Source organism: Trachemys scripta, chromosome 3 (genome assembly GCF_013100865.1).
Source record: "Trachemys scripta elegans isolate TJP31775 chromosome 3, CAS_Tse_1.0, whole genome shotgun sequence".
Lineage (NCBI taxonomy): Eukaryota > Metazoa > Chordata > Testudines > Emydidae > Trachemys > Trachemys scripta.
In genome coordinates, this window is record NC_048300.1 from 20,520,040 (window position 1) to 20,536,605 (window position 16,566).

Here is a 16,566-nt window from a genome sequence, read left to right on the forward strand (position 1 = left end):
AAAAGTTGTTAGATATTAATAATACCTTGGTACTTGTTACAGGGTTTTCCTTTCTTGTTTCAACATATCCGTGATGGCATCAACATCAGGCAAACCTGCAATCTCATTTTCAGCCTGTGTCGGTACAATAATCGACTTGCCGAACACGTAAGTACCAGCCACTGCTGTTGCTATTTGTTGAAAGGGTTTAACTGTACAATGTACTGGGGTGATTTAGTGTTACAACTGAACAAATGTGAATCTAAAAGTGAGTTTTGTTTGTGTTTTGTTTTTAAGATTGTGTCCATGCTTTTCACATCTATAGCAAAGTTGACTCCTGAGGTATGTAAAGAAACTGCCTATCTACTAAATGATTTGTCTTAATCTTTTTCTGTTTTAAATTACTAAATTAATCTTTTGACAGCCAAAGAATTCTGCATGGAAAATGATCCATTAAAACTTACATGAGAGGAAATAAAATCTTACTACATTTTATACCAGTTTTTCTAAAATAGATTACCTAATTCCAAATAATCACTTTGCTCAAAACCAAATAGCACTTTTTTAGATTCTTCACATAAAGAGTTAAGAGAAATTATCTGATAAATAGAAATGTCTGTGGACTAAGATAAGTGGAGAGAACAGATTATCCTGTGATTGTGCAAGTCTTTGGGCAAAGTTCTGCAGTTAGATGCACACAAATGTTAGGTGGACTAAATCTCTGCTCTAAAAAACAAGCATATTGAGAGCTCTGTGTGCATTCCACATGGTAAAGATGTGCAAAATGGGAAACGTATGCCCAGATAAGGCCATCTTCATTTGCTACTGTCAGAAAAAAGTAAAGAGAAAAATAGGGGCATGGCAAAGGAAGGAGACCTGATCATGCTTGGAAAAGAAGCACATGCTTAAACCAATGTCATGACAACTTTGCTTTGTGTGTTAGAAGAGGCAATATCAGATTGTGACAAATCCACTTCCCTACACATGGGCTGACATCCACTACATTTTAATGCTTTTTTCCCTTCACCCCAGTAGCATTTTGTCATTGATGAAGAGTAAATTGTAAAAAAAAAAAAACCCAGTATTTAGTTTAGTCTTAGCAAACTTTAAAAAAATATGTAAAATTAGAGCCAGTATGATAGGTTACAAATGGTTGGGTAGTTTCAAAGGTAACCCAAAGCTAGTAATCAGTTTGAACCCTGAATGACCAAATGATTGATTGGTTTTGGGTAAAATTTTCAAGGTTTCGGGTTACTGAGACACACACATTTGAAAATGTTACCCTTCATACAAATAAATTAAGATGATAATTTTACAGTGAGAGTGATACCATCTATATAATAATGTGCTATATTTGTCTGTCCTCCAACACTATGCAAGTGTACCACTGCCCTCTACTGAGAGCAATGTCCAAGCTGTCAAGTGTGTGAGATCACGGTATCCACTCCTGGCGAATACTGCTACAGTACTGAGATCCCTAGTGCAGGGGTAGTCAATTATTTTTTGTCAAAGTCCAAATTTCTTGGCCAAGGTGTATAGTCAAGGTCCAAACGCCAGAGAAAATAATTAAAATATAACAACAATAATGATAATAAGTAAATAAAAAGATTTCAGGGTCTGTTCAAAAGCATTTGGTGGTCTGGATTTGGCCTGCGGTCTACCTATTGATTACCCTTGCCCTAGTATGATCATTACTTGTTGCATTTTATTTACTGCAGCATAGAAAGGATATAAGCCTTTGTCCTACTATATATGTTCACAGGTTACAGCTAGACAAAGGTCAAAGATTATTAAAATTGTTCTGATATCTGGTCTGTTTTCAAAGTTTTTTTTATGCAAGTATTTGGTTTAACATAAGAAATATTTACAGAAGTATATATTTACAGAAGTGTATCACTTGACTAAAAGTGATCAAAATGTATATATGTATCTTTTTGCATTACAGGCAGCCAATCCTTTTTTCAAATTGCTGACTATGCTAATGGAGTTTGCTGGCGGTCCTCCAGGAATGCCACCCTTTGCTTCTTACATCCTGCAGAGGATATGGGAGGTACAGTATGTAGAACAAATCATACTGGATTCTTTTTGTCCTTGATCACTTTTTTCTGCTAAAATACTGACAGTGTTTTAAAGGGCGTGTTCATTGTTATCCTTCCTTTTCCACCGTGTCAGTTTGAAGTTATATTTTAGTAATCACTTCTCATTCAAAGAAACAGTGATAAGCTGATAGCCCATAACACTGAAATAATTTGTCTGTTTTTATAATGCCCATAGTGTGTAAGGCATTTTATAAACAAATAAGGAGACTCTCTGTCACCCAGTCACTTCAAGATAATAGGTCTTGTGGGAGAAGTATATTTTAAGGTGTTGAAAGGGAAGAGGGTGCAGGCATTGAGAGCCTTTCTCTTCAACATAAACTGTGCCTTCAGCTCTAGACGTACTCAGTTCAATCCCTGGTATTGGTCATCATGGCAGCTGTCACACTGGCAGATGTCCCACTTTGAAATCTTTGAAGGATGAGAGGTGATATGCGTCATCTTGGCAAAAAGTACAAAAAGAAAATATTTTTATAAATGGGATTACTCTCAAGGTTGGTTAAGTAGCATCCTTGAAAGTATCCCCCTAAATTTGTAAACATTTTTAAACAATACTGTAAGATGTAAATAGAGTTTATTTGCTGGATCTAATAATAGGGGATGGGATTTTCAAAAGTGCATAAGTGATTTAGGAACACAAAACCCATTGACTGTGATTTCATTGACCCATTATCTTACTAATTCTTAGTTGGTTTTGATACAATAAATACTACAAAATATACTGTATTTTATTTGCTGCTGTTTTCCTCTTTTCTTCTAGGTGATTGAATACAATCCATCTCAGTGCTTGGATTGGCTGGCAGTGCAGACACCTCGAAATAAACTAGCCCACAGTTGGGTGCTGCAAAATATGGAGAACTGGGTTGAACGTTTTCTTTTGGCACACAATTATCCTAGAGTGAGAACTTGTAAGTTTTATATAAGTTAAAGAAATTGGCTCTTCAGGTTATAAGTTATTATTAGGGCCCTACCAAATTCATGGCATGAAAAACATTTCATGGGCTGTGAAATCTGGTGTTTTGTGTGCTTTTACCCTATACTACATAGATTTCACAGGGGAGACCACTGTTTCTCAAATTGGGATTCCTGCCTCAAAAGGGAGTCGGGGGGGGGGGGAGAGGAGCAAAGGTTATTTTAGGAGGGTCATGGTATTGCGCCACCCTTACTTCTGCACTGACTTCAGAGCTGGGTAGCTGGAGAGCGGTGGCTGTTGGCCAAACCATGCCACCATTATTTCTGCGCTGCTGCCTTCAGAGCTGGGTGGCCGGACAGAGGTAGCTGCTGACTGAGGGCCCAGTTGTGCAGGCAGCAGCACAGACATAAGGGTGGCAATACTATACCATGGCATCTTTACTTCTGCGCTGCTGCTGGTGGAGGCTCTGCCTTCCAAACTGGGCTCCTGGCCAAGAGCTGCCGCTCTCCAGCTGCTCAGCTTGGAAGGCAGTGCTGCTGCCCGCAGCAGTGCAGAAGTAAGGGTAGCAGTACCACAACCCCCCTATAATAACCTTGCAACCCCCTCAAAACTCCTTTTTGGGTCAGGAGCCCTACAATTACAACACTGTGACATTTCAGATTTAAATAGCTGAAATCATGAAATTTATTATTTTTAAAATCCTATGATCATGAAATTGACCAAAATGGACCATGAATTTAGTAGGGCCCTAGTTATTATATATAATGTTTTCTTGCTACAAGTGAAAATGGAATTTTCTTGCTATTGTGCCTATTTGTTATACACAGATTACTCACCTTGAGATAATTATCTTCAGTAAAACTAACTTTCACTTGGTTGATACCTACTGTATCTCATCAATAAATGTTATCTTTACTTGATGAAAAACATAATTTGATTTATTAACCTGAATGATGATACATTTACATTTTCTGTGTCTGACATAGTTAAATTAATATGGTCCAAATATCACATGGGAGAGGCTTCAGGGGAAGGGGTAGTCCAGGAGTTTACCCTTAGAATTTTCACCAAATAGTTGCATTCTAGGTAGGAATGGGATTTGCTATCCCTTTTACTCCCCAACTTTGTAAAGTGCTTTTTGATCCACTAGTGAAAACTGCTATAAATGGAATACTCATATAAATATTAATCTGTATGTCCTGTTCAAAGATTTGACAGATTTGTTTTTTGTTTTATTTTGAAGCTGCAGCCTACCTTTTGGTGTCACTTATTCCAAGCAATTCATTCCGTCAGATGTTCCGATCAACTCGATCCTTGCATATCCCTACACGTGACCTGCCTCTCAGTCCAGATACTACAGTAGTTCTTCATCAAGTCTACAATGTACTTCTTGGCCTGCTTTCAAGAGCAAAACTGTATGTTGATGCTGCTGTTCATGGCACTACTAAACTGGTGCCCTACTTTAGTTTCATGACTTACTGTTTAATCTCAAAAACTGAGAAACTTATGTTTTCCACTTATTTCATGGACTTGTGGAACCTTTTCCAGCCTAAACTTTCTGAGCCAGCTATAGCCACCAACCACAATAAACAGGCTTTGCTCTCTTTTTGGTATAACGTATGTGTTGACTGCCCAGAGAATGTACGCCTTATTGTACAGAATCCTGTGGTGACAAAGAACATTGCCTTCAATTACATCCTAGCAGACCATGATGATCAGGATGTGGTGCTCTTTAACCGTGGGATGCTGCCTGCCTATTATGGCATTCTGCGGTTATGCTGCGAACAGTCACCTGCATTCACAAGACAGCTGGCTTCTCATCAGAATATCCAGTGGGCCTTTAAGAATCTCACACCACATGCCAGTCAATACCCAGGAGTAAGTACATTCATTCTGAATAGATATTTTGACATTTGTTCTAAATGCCTCCTCAGTTATTGCTTGACTATATATTTTTATAAAAAATACTTTGAACTTGACAAAAGCTCAACTTTACATACCTAAAAGCAAAAATATTATTGAGTCTTGAGTTCCTGTTATGAATAACCATAAAGCTTATAGGGTGAGCCCCTGAGCACCAGTTCTTCTGCAGCAAAGCAGCTTGGGAATGAAAAGGTGTCTCTTTGTGCTTCCCATTGATCCTGGAGCTTCTGTACACTGATCTGGTCATGAGGAACAGTTAAGAGCAACTTTTTTGGTGAGGCCAGGAAGTGGTATAGTGTAAAGCTAACTATACCAAGGAAATCTCTTAAACTAGTTTTTCACCTGCTTTGAGCTGCTGGAGCAGTGCCAGAATTTGGCCCATTGTGTCCTGTGCAAACAATGGGTAGTTACTTGTTCTGTTATTGTAAAGTCTATGTACCTCTTAGAAATTGTTGCTACATTGACCATTATAATATCTTGCCTTAAGAAAGAATGTTGTCTGCAACTTTTTTTCCCCTGTAAAATAATTACAATGTCTTCTTGCAGGTTAATGTACATAATTATTTAAAAAGTTGTTTATGAGCAACTTAGTTTATTTGGCACCAGTTTATCTGGCACACAGTTACTTTTCAGAGTAAATGGGGATGAAACTGTGTGACCAATCATATGGAAGGTTTCTGGTTGAAATAAACAGTTTATCCTGGTCCATCTTATTCAGGAGTTTTCAAGCCCTGGCCAGCTGAGGGCTTATCTCTGTTACAGTGATGCTATCTAAGAAATTTCCATTCCCACTATGAGATGGAGCATTGTGGGATCAGTAGATTTCCTAAAAGCATACTAAAAATGAGGGTAACCACAGGTGATTCTTCAATAGTATCCCTGATGGTGCTCCATTTCAAGTGCAAGTGCACCCCATGCATCTTTGGAGATTTTCGATAGCAGTGCCTATTTGGCCTGCACATGCACTCTAGACATCCTTGTACCCCATACTGAGGATATATAGAACTGTGCAGGAGAACTTCACTTAGTTCCTTCTCAACAGCCCTACAAGCTGAGATGGAGCATCTAGTGTGCCTGCTTCAAGTTTAGTTTATAGCTTAACCTTACATTTTTAGTGTTAATTTGACATTAGTTTAGTTGACTTAGTTTTATACCTCTTTGGATTTAAGGGGTTCCTTTTTTGTTAATACTCCTTCCCCTCCCACCTGACGGGCAGTCTTGGGGGTTGTTGTTGGCAAGGTATGCCAAGATCCCTGGGATTCAAATGCTGCCTCTCCTGCCAGAAACTCACCCTAGTTAATGACTGAGACACCACATACTTTGCACTTAAAAGATCTGCATTTCTTTTAAAAGTAGATCACGAAAAATGGGAAGATTATGGTGGAGCAAACCCTGCAACTGGCTTCGGATCCAGGCTCAGAAAACCCCCTGTACATCAGCCTCTGAGTACACTTAGTGCTCCATCAACCTCTATATCCCAGTCACCAAGATCTTCACAGGAGAAGAGTATGCAGAGTACTGATGAGGCTACGAACTAGAAGAGCTAGATCTCCTAACAGAGACTCTTCATCGAAGGGAAGCTGTTCACCTCAGAGACTGACTACTTGGGAGACCTCAGGTCCCTGAGGGAATACTGTTGAGGCTCCAGGCTGCTCCAGTACCAGGAGCTCTTTGAAGACTTTCAGTGCTTTGAAAAAACACAGTGCCAGACATACATTGTTACCAAAACCGACTCGGGTACTGTCTAAGCTTTAGCTTTAGCAGAAACTCCAAGCACTCTGCCTCTTGGAGATCAGCATTACCTACAACTTCTGGGGTATTGGTTCTGTTACTGACACCAAAGAATCATCAACATCCTCAGTACTGTCATCATCTATTTAACATGTACTGCTGAAATAGTCATCATCGACACCATTTTCTAAAATGGGACTGCTGAAGTAGTCAGCTCTTGGTACTAACTCTGGCCATGATGGAGCCTCATATTACCTTTTCTTCCATACATCCAGTGCTACAGGAATTTAGATACTCCAGGGAGTTGTTTTCATACAAAGTCTCTACTGTTAATGGGTACTGATAACTATTATTACCAAGATCATCTGGGTCACCTGGTCCCTTATCTTTACCCAGTACCTTCTAGTTCTCTAGTACCTACTGCACAGGACAAACAGCCATCTTCACCTTCACTGTTTGCCCTGCCCTGGGACTATGTTGAGAGTGATTCCTTTGACTCCCAGATTTCAGTACAGGGATCTCCTGTCCATCATCAAAGGGACATTTTCCCGACCGCCTTCACTGAGAGGGAAATTCCAAGGGAAAAACAATTTTGTGTCTCTTCTCACTGGCATGGCCAACATCAGGTGCCCCTCTTTTGCCTTATGGTCCACCTCATTGGCCATACTGGGATCCATGAGCTGCCTATCACTAGCAGTTCTCAAGACCTAAATCCTCTCCAGGAGATCATTGAGAGAGACATTGTCTTGCTCCATCAGTCCTTCCTCAACAGCCCCAACCTCAGAAGAAGTCTTTCAAGGAGCAAGAGGCTAGAGTGGACAAGGAAGTGACACTGAAGACTTAATATTTCATCATCGTCCCAAGATGAGGAGATAATGCCCCTTCCTTCTCTTGCTGACCATTTTAAACAGTTTCAGAAACCTGTTAAATGCATTGCTGACTCATTACAGATTCTGTTAGAGGAGGTCCAGGAGTCACAACAAACTGTTGAACATTTTGCATACAACAGCTGTCAGTCGCCTGACTCTACCAGTGAATGAAGTCTTACTGGATCCTGCAAAGACCATCTGGCAAACTCATGCCGCCACACCACATGTGTACAAACAGGCTCTTAAATGAATTACATCCCAATGGAAAAATTGGAATTTTTGTTTTCCCACCCTGCAGCAAATTCTTTAGTTGTGGCGGCTGTCAGCTGGCATGGCAGACAAATCACACAAAGTATATGCCCTGTGATAAAAACCAAAAGCAACTTGACCTATTTGGTCTTAAGAGCTATTCTTCAATGACCCTGCAATTTCAGATTGCAAATTACCAAACTCAGATGGCAAAATATAACCATCCCATGAAAAATGCAATAATTTTGTTGAATATCTCCCTGCAGAACATAGTGGCCAGTTCAAGGCCATCATAGCCAAAGTCAGCTCCTAGAAAGAACCTATTGCAGGCTTCCATAGACACAGCTGATGCTGCGGCATATTCCATCTCCACTACAGTCATCATTTCTAGAGCATCTTGGCTACAGCTGTCTGGGTTTCCTAGGGAAGTCCAAAATACTGTTGAAGACCTTCCTTTTACCGGACTTGCACTCCTCTTTGAGTCCACCAAAGAATCTCTCCATATCTTGAAAGATTCCAGGGCCACTCTTAGGTTCCTCTCCATATATGCATCTGCAAACAAAAGAAAATGTAGCAGAACAAAAATGGCACCGAGAGATCATCTGGCTCAGTTCTTTACATACCATTGGCCTTCTGAGCCACCTAAGGAACTGATTCCATCACCCAGATGTTCGTTTTTTGCAAGCATCAATTTTGATGGTTTGGTCAAGAGTCTAGAATATCCCCACCTGAGGACTATGCAGCTGCACCATTCCTACAACATCTCTTCCTTTGGAGACCATCTCTCATATTTCTGAATTGCGTGGGGAGCAGATTACATCCAACAGATGTGTTTTGAAAGCCATAACATCGGATTACTCCTTTTGTTTGATCTACATTCCCCTACCCACCTCCCTTCCCTGCTCCTTTTCAGGAGCACATCTCACAATCATTTACTGAGACATTTCCCTTCCAAGCATGGGGGCCATATAAGTGGTCCCAATCCAGCACAGGAGGAAGGGATTCTATTCCAAGTATTTTCTGGTCCCCAAAAAGAATCCGGGATGGAGACCATATTAGATCTCAGACTCCTAAGCACCTTTGTGAGATCACAGAAATTCAGGATGGTGACTCTTGCAGCTATAATTCCAGTGTTAGATTCTAGGGATTAGTTGGCAGCCCTCAACCTTAAGGATGCATATCTTTGCATCTCATTTCACTGGTCTTCCAAGAGATACCTTCATTTTACAGTCAGCCAGGACCATTTCCAGTACCAAGTGCTTCCCTTTAGCCTCTCCTTTGCCCCGAAAGTTTTCTTAAAGATCATGGCAGTACAGTAGTAGCTACTCGCCTACATTCACTTGGAATAATTGTCTTCTCCTGCCTCAACAATTGTCTGCTCAAGGGCTGGTTGCACAACAAAGCTCTCTGCAGTACAATGTTCCAGTTCTGCAGTGATACAACTTCAACTCAACATTGAAAAGTCCACTTTGATCCCAGTACAGCAGATAGACTTCATAAGGATGTCTCTAGATGCAGTGACAGCCAGAGCTTACCTTCCCATGGACAGGTTTATGACTCTAACTAACCTCTTTACCAAGGTCCCAATAAGCCCCCAGAGATTAGCAAGAAGTTGTCTTCAATTGCTAAGCTATGTGGCAGCTTAGCAAGGCACCATTCGCTGCTTCCAGGGATGGCTCAGAATGGTCTATGTTCCAAACAAACACAGTCTAGACAAGCTAATGATTGTCCGTCACCAAGTATTGTACTCACTGTGGTGGAAGACCCCTATAAAGTTTGTGCAAGAGTCCTTCACCCATCCACCACTATAACATCAGATGCATGCCTCCTGGAAGCAGGAGTACACCTAGGGACACATACTGTTCACAGCAAATGGTCTGTCCAGTAGTGTCTTCTACATGTTAACCTACTGGAACTCAGAGCAGTGAGGAATGCATCCGTTGCCTTCCATTATACAAGGGCAAATCTATCAAAGTCATGACACACAACATAGCCTGTGTTCTACATCATTTAGATTTCAGGGCAGGATGAGGTTCATTTATTCTGTGATATTATTGTTCATTTATTCTGTGATATTATAATTAACTAACATGTTATGTCATAATCATAGTATGCTAAATAGGGTTTAAATTGTAGAATTATAGACGTATAAGATAGATCAGTAGTTAGAAGGGATAATTATGGATGAGGTATCTAAGTAAGGATGGCTGAAACTCATGACCTATAGGCTGAGGCCTGTCAAATTTTAGCTTAGCTTTTTTAGGCTTTAGAGTTTAAAAATGCTGACATACATAAGTGAGCAAAGAATAACCCGATGCCATAAGATTACAGGAAAAGATGTACCTTGGGGTAACATTGTAAAAAATTAGCCGAAAGATTAAGTTTAGATCACAAAAATGCTCTAAAGGCACATTTCTTTCTAACATGTGCCCTAACCACAGAGTACAGGTTGTGCGTCAATGCTAATGAGAATAAAAAGAACTATACACAACCTATAGGAAACGGGGTACCTCAAGTTTCTTGGGGACACCAGGTCAATAAAGAAAAAGAGGGTTGACATTTTTGTGTACATGCACAGAATGTAGGTATAGGCAAAATTACATTATAAAAAGAGGGTGCCCAGATTGGGAAAATTGAGCTCCCTATGGGAAACTCTAGCAGAAACCATCCCTCTACTGATGATCAATCCATGAGAGACTCATCAGACCCTAAACTATCTAGGAGGATGTGAGTATGACCGTAGGTATAATTTGTGTATGGATATATTTAGGATTTATATATGCCGTGATATTCATAACTGTGCTGGTAACTTTAATAAAACTGATAAAAGATATTACACCTTGCTCTTGTGGCTGTATATGCTACTTTCCTTGGCCATCATGTGTTCCTATGAACTCTAGATTTGAAACAATGGGCAGAGGTAACTCTTTTGAATTTGAGACTGTAAAATCCACAGTGATGTAATACAACATCACTAAATTAACTTCAAATAAAAATAAAAGGCTATAGTGATCTCCCTCTCTTTGTGCCAAAGCAGTAAAACTGTGGCATTGGTGTATAGCCAACCACGTTCTTATCTTGGCCTCCTATCTTCCAGGCATACAAAGGGTTTCCAGAAGTGGACCTCTCTGGTACCATCAACAGGAAATGCAAGAAATTCTGTTCGAGAGGAGGGTTCATTCTCTAGGGAATGCCTTCTTGGCTCCATGAATGGAAGGACCTTCTGTATGCATATCCTCTTTTATCATTTAACCTCAGAGTGTTGAACAAGATTAAACAAGACAAAGCCTGAGTCATTTTAGTGGTACTGACCTCACCGAGAGAAATCTGGTACCCTTACCTCCTCCATTTCACTCTTATTCAGTTAGCTTCAGAAGTTTGAGATTCCACCACTGGTGTATCTGCAGGCAGTCTTCACCTACTCATTCTTCCCTCTCTTCAGCTCTCAAGTAACTTTTGGAATTAAAAAAAGTCATGGCTTTCCATGAGTTCCATAATGGTCAACTTGGTGACTATTGGAACCTTTTATTTGTCTGTAGAGGGATTTCCAGTGTTTGCCCATCCCATAACAATAAGGGTTGACGAATCTTTACCACAGGTTACACAGCCCACATCTGTGGAATTTCAATCTGGTCCTTAATTGCTTTAGGAAACCTCCCTTTGGACCACTGGTTATCTGTTCTCTACTTCACCTGTCCATGAAGACAGCCTTCTTATGGCAGTTACATTTGCTCGCAGTCAGAGAAATAGGGGCTTTCATGGCAGATTCTCCCTTTACAGTAGTTTTCAAGGGAAAAGTTTCATTACAGCTACACCTAAAGTCTCTACCCAAAGTATCATCTGAATTCCATTTTAACAAGGTTATTCATCTTCCAGTTATTTTCCTGAAGCCACAGTAGACTCTGGAAGAAGCTAGTCTACATACCTTGGATGTCAGAATGGCACTAGCCTTCTATGTGGACAGAACCAAACCATTTAGAAAATCTTCCAGACTCTTTGTTTAATTTGTGGACGGATCCAAAGGATTGACAGTCTCCACTCAGAGAGTGGATGAGGCTTGGTTATGGTTTGGTTATAGTTATAAGGCTGCCAAAGTCCAACTTCTTAGGGTACTTAGCCATTATACAAGATCCCTACCTCAATAGCATTACTGAAAAATATTTCAGTTGCTGACATTTGCAAAGCTGCAACCTGGACATCCGTACATATATTCTCCAAAAATTGGTTCAAGCTTCCAGATCAGATACTGTGGTTGACAATGCAGTTCTGTCTCAGTTTTACTACTAATCCGAAGCCCCCCTCTCCCTTCTGAAGATACTGATTGGGAGTTACCTGAAGTGGAGTACTCATAGGAGGGACACTACTCGAAGAAGGAGAGGTTACTGACCTTGTGCAGTAACTACAGTTCTTTGAGGTGTGTATCATTCTGGGTTCTCCACTACCCTCCCTCCTTCCCCTCTGCTTTGGAGTTTTATCTCTCAGGACTTCACAGTAGAAAAGGAACTGAAGGTGGTTCACTTGAGCAGCTCTCTATATCCTTAGTACGGGGCATGAGGATGTCTGGAGCATGTACACAGGCCGAACGGGGACTGCTACCAAAAATCTCTAATCAGAGGCACATCGGACTCGTGTGTACCTGAAGGGACATACATCTAGGAGAACTCCAGTTACTGCATAAGATGAATAACCTCTCCTTACATCTTGGAGTTCTGTTTATCATACTTGTCTCACAAACACATTTACCACTTCAGATATTATTGAAAAGGTAACTCTGTGTGCTGGTGCCAATAACATATTAAATTCCATCAAAGCCAGAGCAAATGCTTCCTCCCAGTATTTAGTCCGTCCTTTCCTTTCAGTATTTGCAATGGCAAATCACGACACACATCATAAATCATAGGGTCTCATGTGTAACTGAGTATGAACAAGTCCATTGAAAATATTGAGACAAATCATGGACTCCTATGTGAAAATTGAACAAATGTATCTTACACGGAGGACCTCTGTAGCGATAGAGAGGAGCCATCCCCAACAAGTACAGAGAACACTCCTACTTCCCATGTACTGTACTGGTGGAGGTTTTGTCCAGTGTATCTACATAATTTGAGACTCATTGATCAAGCCCTTTCTCTGGATGGCTTGAAGAGGGTTCTGCTGCATTCAGGGATTTATCCTCTGAAGCCTCTCTGCAACCTGCCCCCAAGGAACCATGGTGGTTCTGCTGTGTTTAGGGCCTTCCAGGCATAGGGGACTTGTAGGATTTAGCCCAAATAGTTTTCTGCATCTTGAAAGTGGATTCTGGCAGTGCAGAGTTAAAAATAGCTATATATCATAACTGCCAGATAATTTACTTACTTTGCTACAGAAATTGACCTTCTGTTGCTCTAGAAAAGCCCAAGAACTTTGTGGTCACATGGATAAGGATTTCTCAATGTTAAGTATTTGTGCAATTGTAGCAGTAATCTGCATTGATGGTAAGCATCAAGATATCCCAAGATATCTGCTGATATAAAGGGACATCTCAATGTCCTTGCAATATGAGAATATTCTTTTTAAAACAACTTATGCCAATTCAGTTTATTCTGAAAATATGTAATATGGTGAATATCATTAACTGATATCTCTCTCACTTCACAAAGAAAACAATAATGGGTGAACAGAGACAGCACTCTAGATAGAAAATTGTAGGAATATATACAACTTTTGAAGCTGTATTTATGTTTAAGTACTCTTATTTTTTTAATAAGGTAATATTTAAAGAATATCAATGCTGTGTATTTTTCTGATTTTTCCCCTTCTCTAAAATATATAAAAATGTCTTCTAGATTCTCACATATATGTCATTTCAATGTATTGCTTAATAGAAATAATGCACAGTCATGAAGAGGAGAATATAAGCCATAATTTATTAATTAAGAAAGATTACCTTAACCTAATATTTATTTTGTTCGTTTTAGGCAGTAGAAGAGCTGTTTAACCTCATGCAGCTGTTTGTAGCTCAGAGGCCAGATATGAGAGAAGAAGAGATAGAAGACATAAAGCAATTTAAGAAAACAACCATAAGCTGTTATCTGCGCTGCTTAGATGGACGGTCTTGTTGGACTACTTTAATAAGGTATTACCATACTGAAATGTTAGTGAGGCAGCTTAATTCTTTTCATTTAAAAAAAATGCACTTTTTAGAATTTGAAATATCATAAATTACTCTTCAGTATAGCTTACTTTATTATATACACTTTTTGAAAAATCTATGATACTGTCTTTATAAATCTTGATACTGTCTTTACTGTCACATACAGTAAAGTTGTAGTTTGTCTCTGAAATACAGAAATTGTCTCTTTATATATAAAAACCTACTGTGCATGAAAATAATAATTTAATTTATAAGATCCCACCATGCAAGGAACTAAATACATATAATTATCAGTAATTTAAAAAATAAACATACATTATTGTTATTCAAAACAAAATGTTAGAAAGCCATAACAAAGTGTTGTTATTAAAATATTTTCTTTGACATAAAGCCTAGAAATTCAGTAGTAAAGCTGAAACTTCATTCTGTATCTTAACCCACCCTATTTTGCATAGCTTGGTGAGCATGTACAATGTGACAATTTACCCTCCCTTGCAAAATTGTGAGGCACGAGTAAGGTAGAATGGTGGCTTTGGTGCAGGGTTTCTGCTTTATCTGAGATTATTTTATACATCACCTCTACAAAGAATTTAAAATTCTTAGGCGCATCTTTTTGAAATTTTAGTTCTCTGTTGAATATGTGAAACTAGTGATTTTTTTCCCCATTTTATTTATGGATGTGACCACAAAATGGCTGTGTCACATAGGTCACATCACTGGGAGTGTAAACCCAGCAACGGATGGGCTGGAATGTTCTTGTGAGAAGAGAAAATCTCCTTTACTCTCCTGAGGGCATATAAGTAGTCATCTATCTTAGCACGGAAGCAGATACGCCACATAATTGGATGCTCAAACTTAGTAGAAATATTAGTGTGTAATTATTATTAGTGTGTAATTATTAATTATTAAAATACCCTGGAAACCATTGTTTGAGTGGAATAAATGGTAGCACTTAGAAGCTGTATGCATAAGCTTACATAGGAAGGAACATGTGTGTTAATGAGTAGAAGAGGGGGTGTTCAGTATGTGGTGAGAACAAGAACTATTCCCTGAATTCTTTTAAAACTCAGTACTGTTTTTAATGTACAGTTGCACCCTTAATTTGAGTGCTCAGTTAAATGCTCAACTGGCCAGGCAAAATCCTTTATTTTTAGTTGTATGCTTAAATTGCTCTTTCAGAAATATTTCTACTCATTTGCATTCTCAAATATATGCTTAATTGCACCTTACCATGCATTTTTTGAAAAGCTTAAACCTTCATCTTTGAATGGATTGTTTTCTTTAGTTTTTTAATACTTTGAAGCCATTACTTGTTAAAACATCTTTGGAGAGAGTGTCCATAAAATACTTTTTGAAGAGATATTCTTGTTTTAAAAAGATGGAAGTTGGTACTACCTCCATCAAAGCAGTTAGTTTTAGAAGTATGTTTGGCACTACGAGGAACACTTCTAAACTAATAAAATGAAAGGACTGAAGGTGATAATTGTATTCATTTCATTTTCTCCTGATTTGTGTTCAGACCTCCAAATACAATTTCACTAATGCTGAATTTAATAATTTTAAGGCACTGTGAGAATTATGAAAAGCTGGTATTTTAGGCATGGTTTTTTTCAGTGTTTGTTTAAGTCTTTCCTTCTTTTCTAGTGCCTTCAGAATATTATTAGAATCTGATGAAGACAGACTTCTTGTTGTGTTTAATAGAGGCTTAATCCTGATGACTGAGGTAAATATTTCATTGTCACTTAGTTCAAATGAGCATCTTCCTTTCCCATTGACTCATCATCTGAGAGGATGGGGTGGGGGGTCTCATCACTTCCTCATTGATGAATATGCTTGCTTTAAGTATTTTTTCTAATCCAGTATCAGCCATTTTAAAACTACCTAAAAAAGTGGGAAGAGGTGATTCAATCCTAAAATGCTTATAAAACCAGACATCTTCAAGTGTTCATCCTTAGCTAGTTGATCTCAGAAGTTTGAATTTCCCAGTGATGACAATGTTAATAACAAAAACTATATAAAAACCTAAACAAATAGTTTCTTTTTTTAAAGAAAAGAAATCACAAAATCAAAACTCTGTAATGCTATAATAAAACCCATGTAAATTTTTAAAACTGATATAAAAGTAAACCTACTAAACTGTATTTGCTCTGAAATTTTTGCTGGTTGCCTTTTGTCTCTTAGAAATGTGTTGATGTAAGAAATTTGAGCTAACGAATTTATGAACCAAACTCTTAACTGTTCCTATATCACACTTGTTTTTAGGGGTGGGGGGTGTTTGGCACAGGACATTACAAAGATATTTCTAGAAATAAACATAACTAGTTTTGTTACTTAACAGCTAGGTTCACCTTCTAGTTGAAGGGTGCTTCATGCAGAAAGGCTAACACTGGACCCAGTAGAACTCCATTAAAGGCTCTGGAAGCTGGATAAGGCCACAGTGTGGTATAAGCAATGTCTTGTCTGAGCTGCTCTTCAACTTGTAACTACTAGGGTTACCATATCTCATAAATAAAAAAAGAGGACCCCCACGGGCCCTGGCCCCACCCATTCCCCCAACCCTAGCCCCGCCCCACTCCGCCCCTTCCCCACCCTAACTCCGCCCCCTCCTCCCTTCCACTCCCAGCCAGGGGGAAAGGGCTGCCCCAGTGCTACCGGCTTCAGGGTTTGCCTGGC

The 16,566-nt window shown here is 39.2% G+C and overlaps 1 protein-coding gene across 1 annotated transcript in view; it reads left to right on the forward strand.

Annotated features, from left to right (window-relative positions):
- The window catches only part of USP34 (ubiquitin specific peptidase 34), a 272,737-nt gene that overhangs the window by 244,493 nt on the left and 11,678 nt on the right, over positions 1–16,566 (forward strand). The window contains exons 61-67 of the mRNA XM_034764180.1: positions 43–147; positions 277–321; positions 1,925–2,029; positions 2,836–2,983; positions 4,232–4,866; positions 13,718–13,875; positions 15,538–15,616. Coding sequence (XP_034620071.1) covers positions 43–147; positions 277–321; positions 1,925–2,029; positions 2,836–2,983; positions 4,232–4,866; positions 13,718–13,875; positions 15,538–15,616 — 1,275 coding nt within the window. The remainder of the gene's footprint in view (positions 1–42; positions 148–276; positions 322–1,924; positions 2,030–2,835; positions 2,984–4,231; positions 4,867–13,717; positions 13,876–15,537; positions 15,617–16,566) is intronic.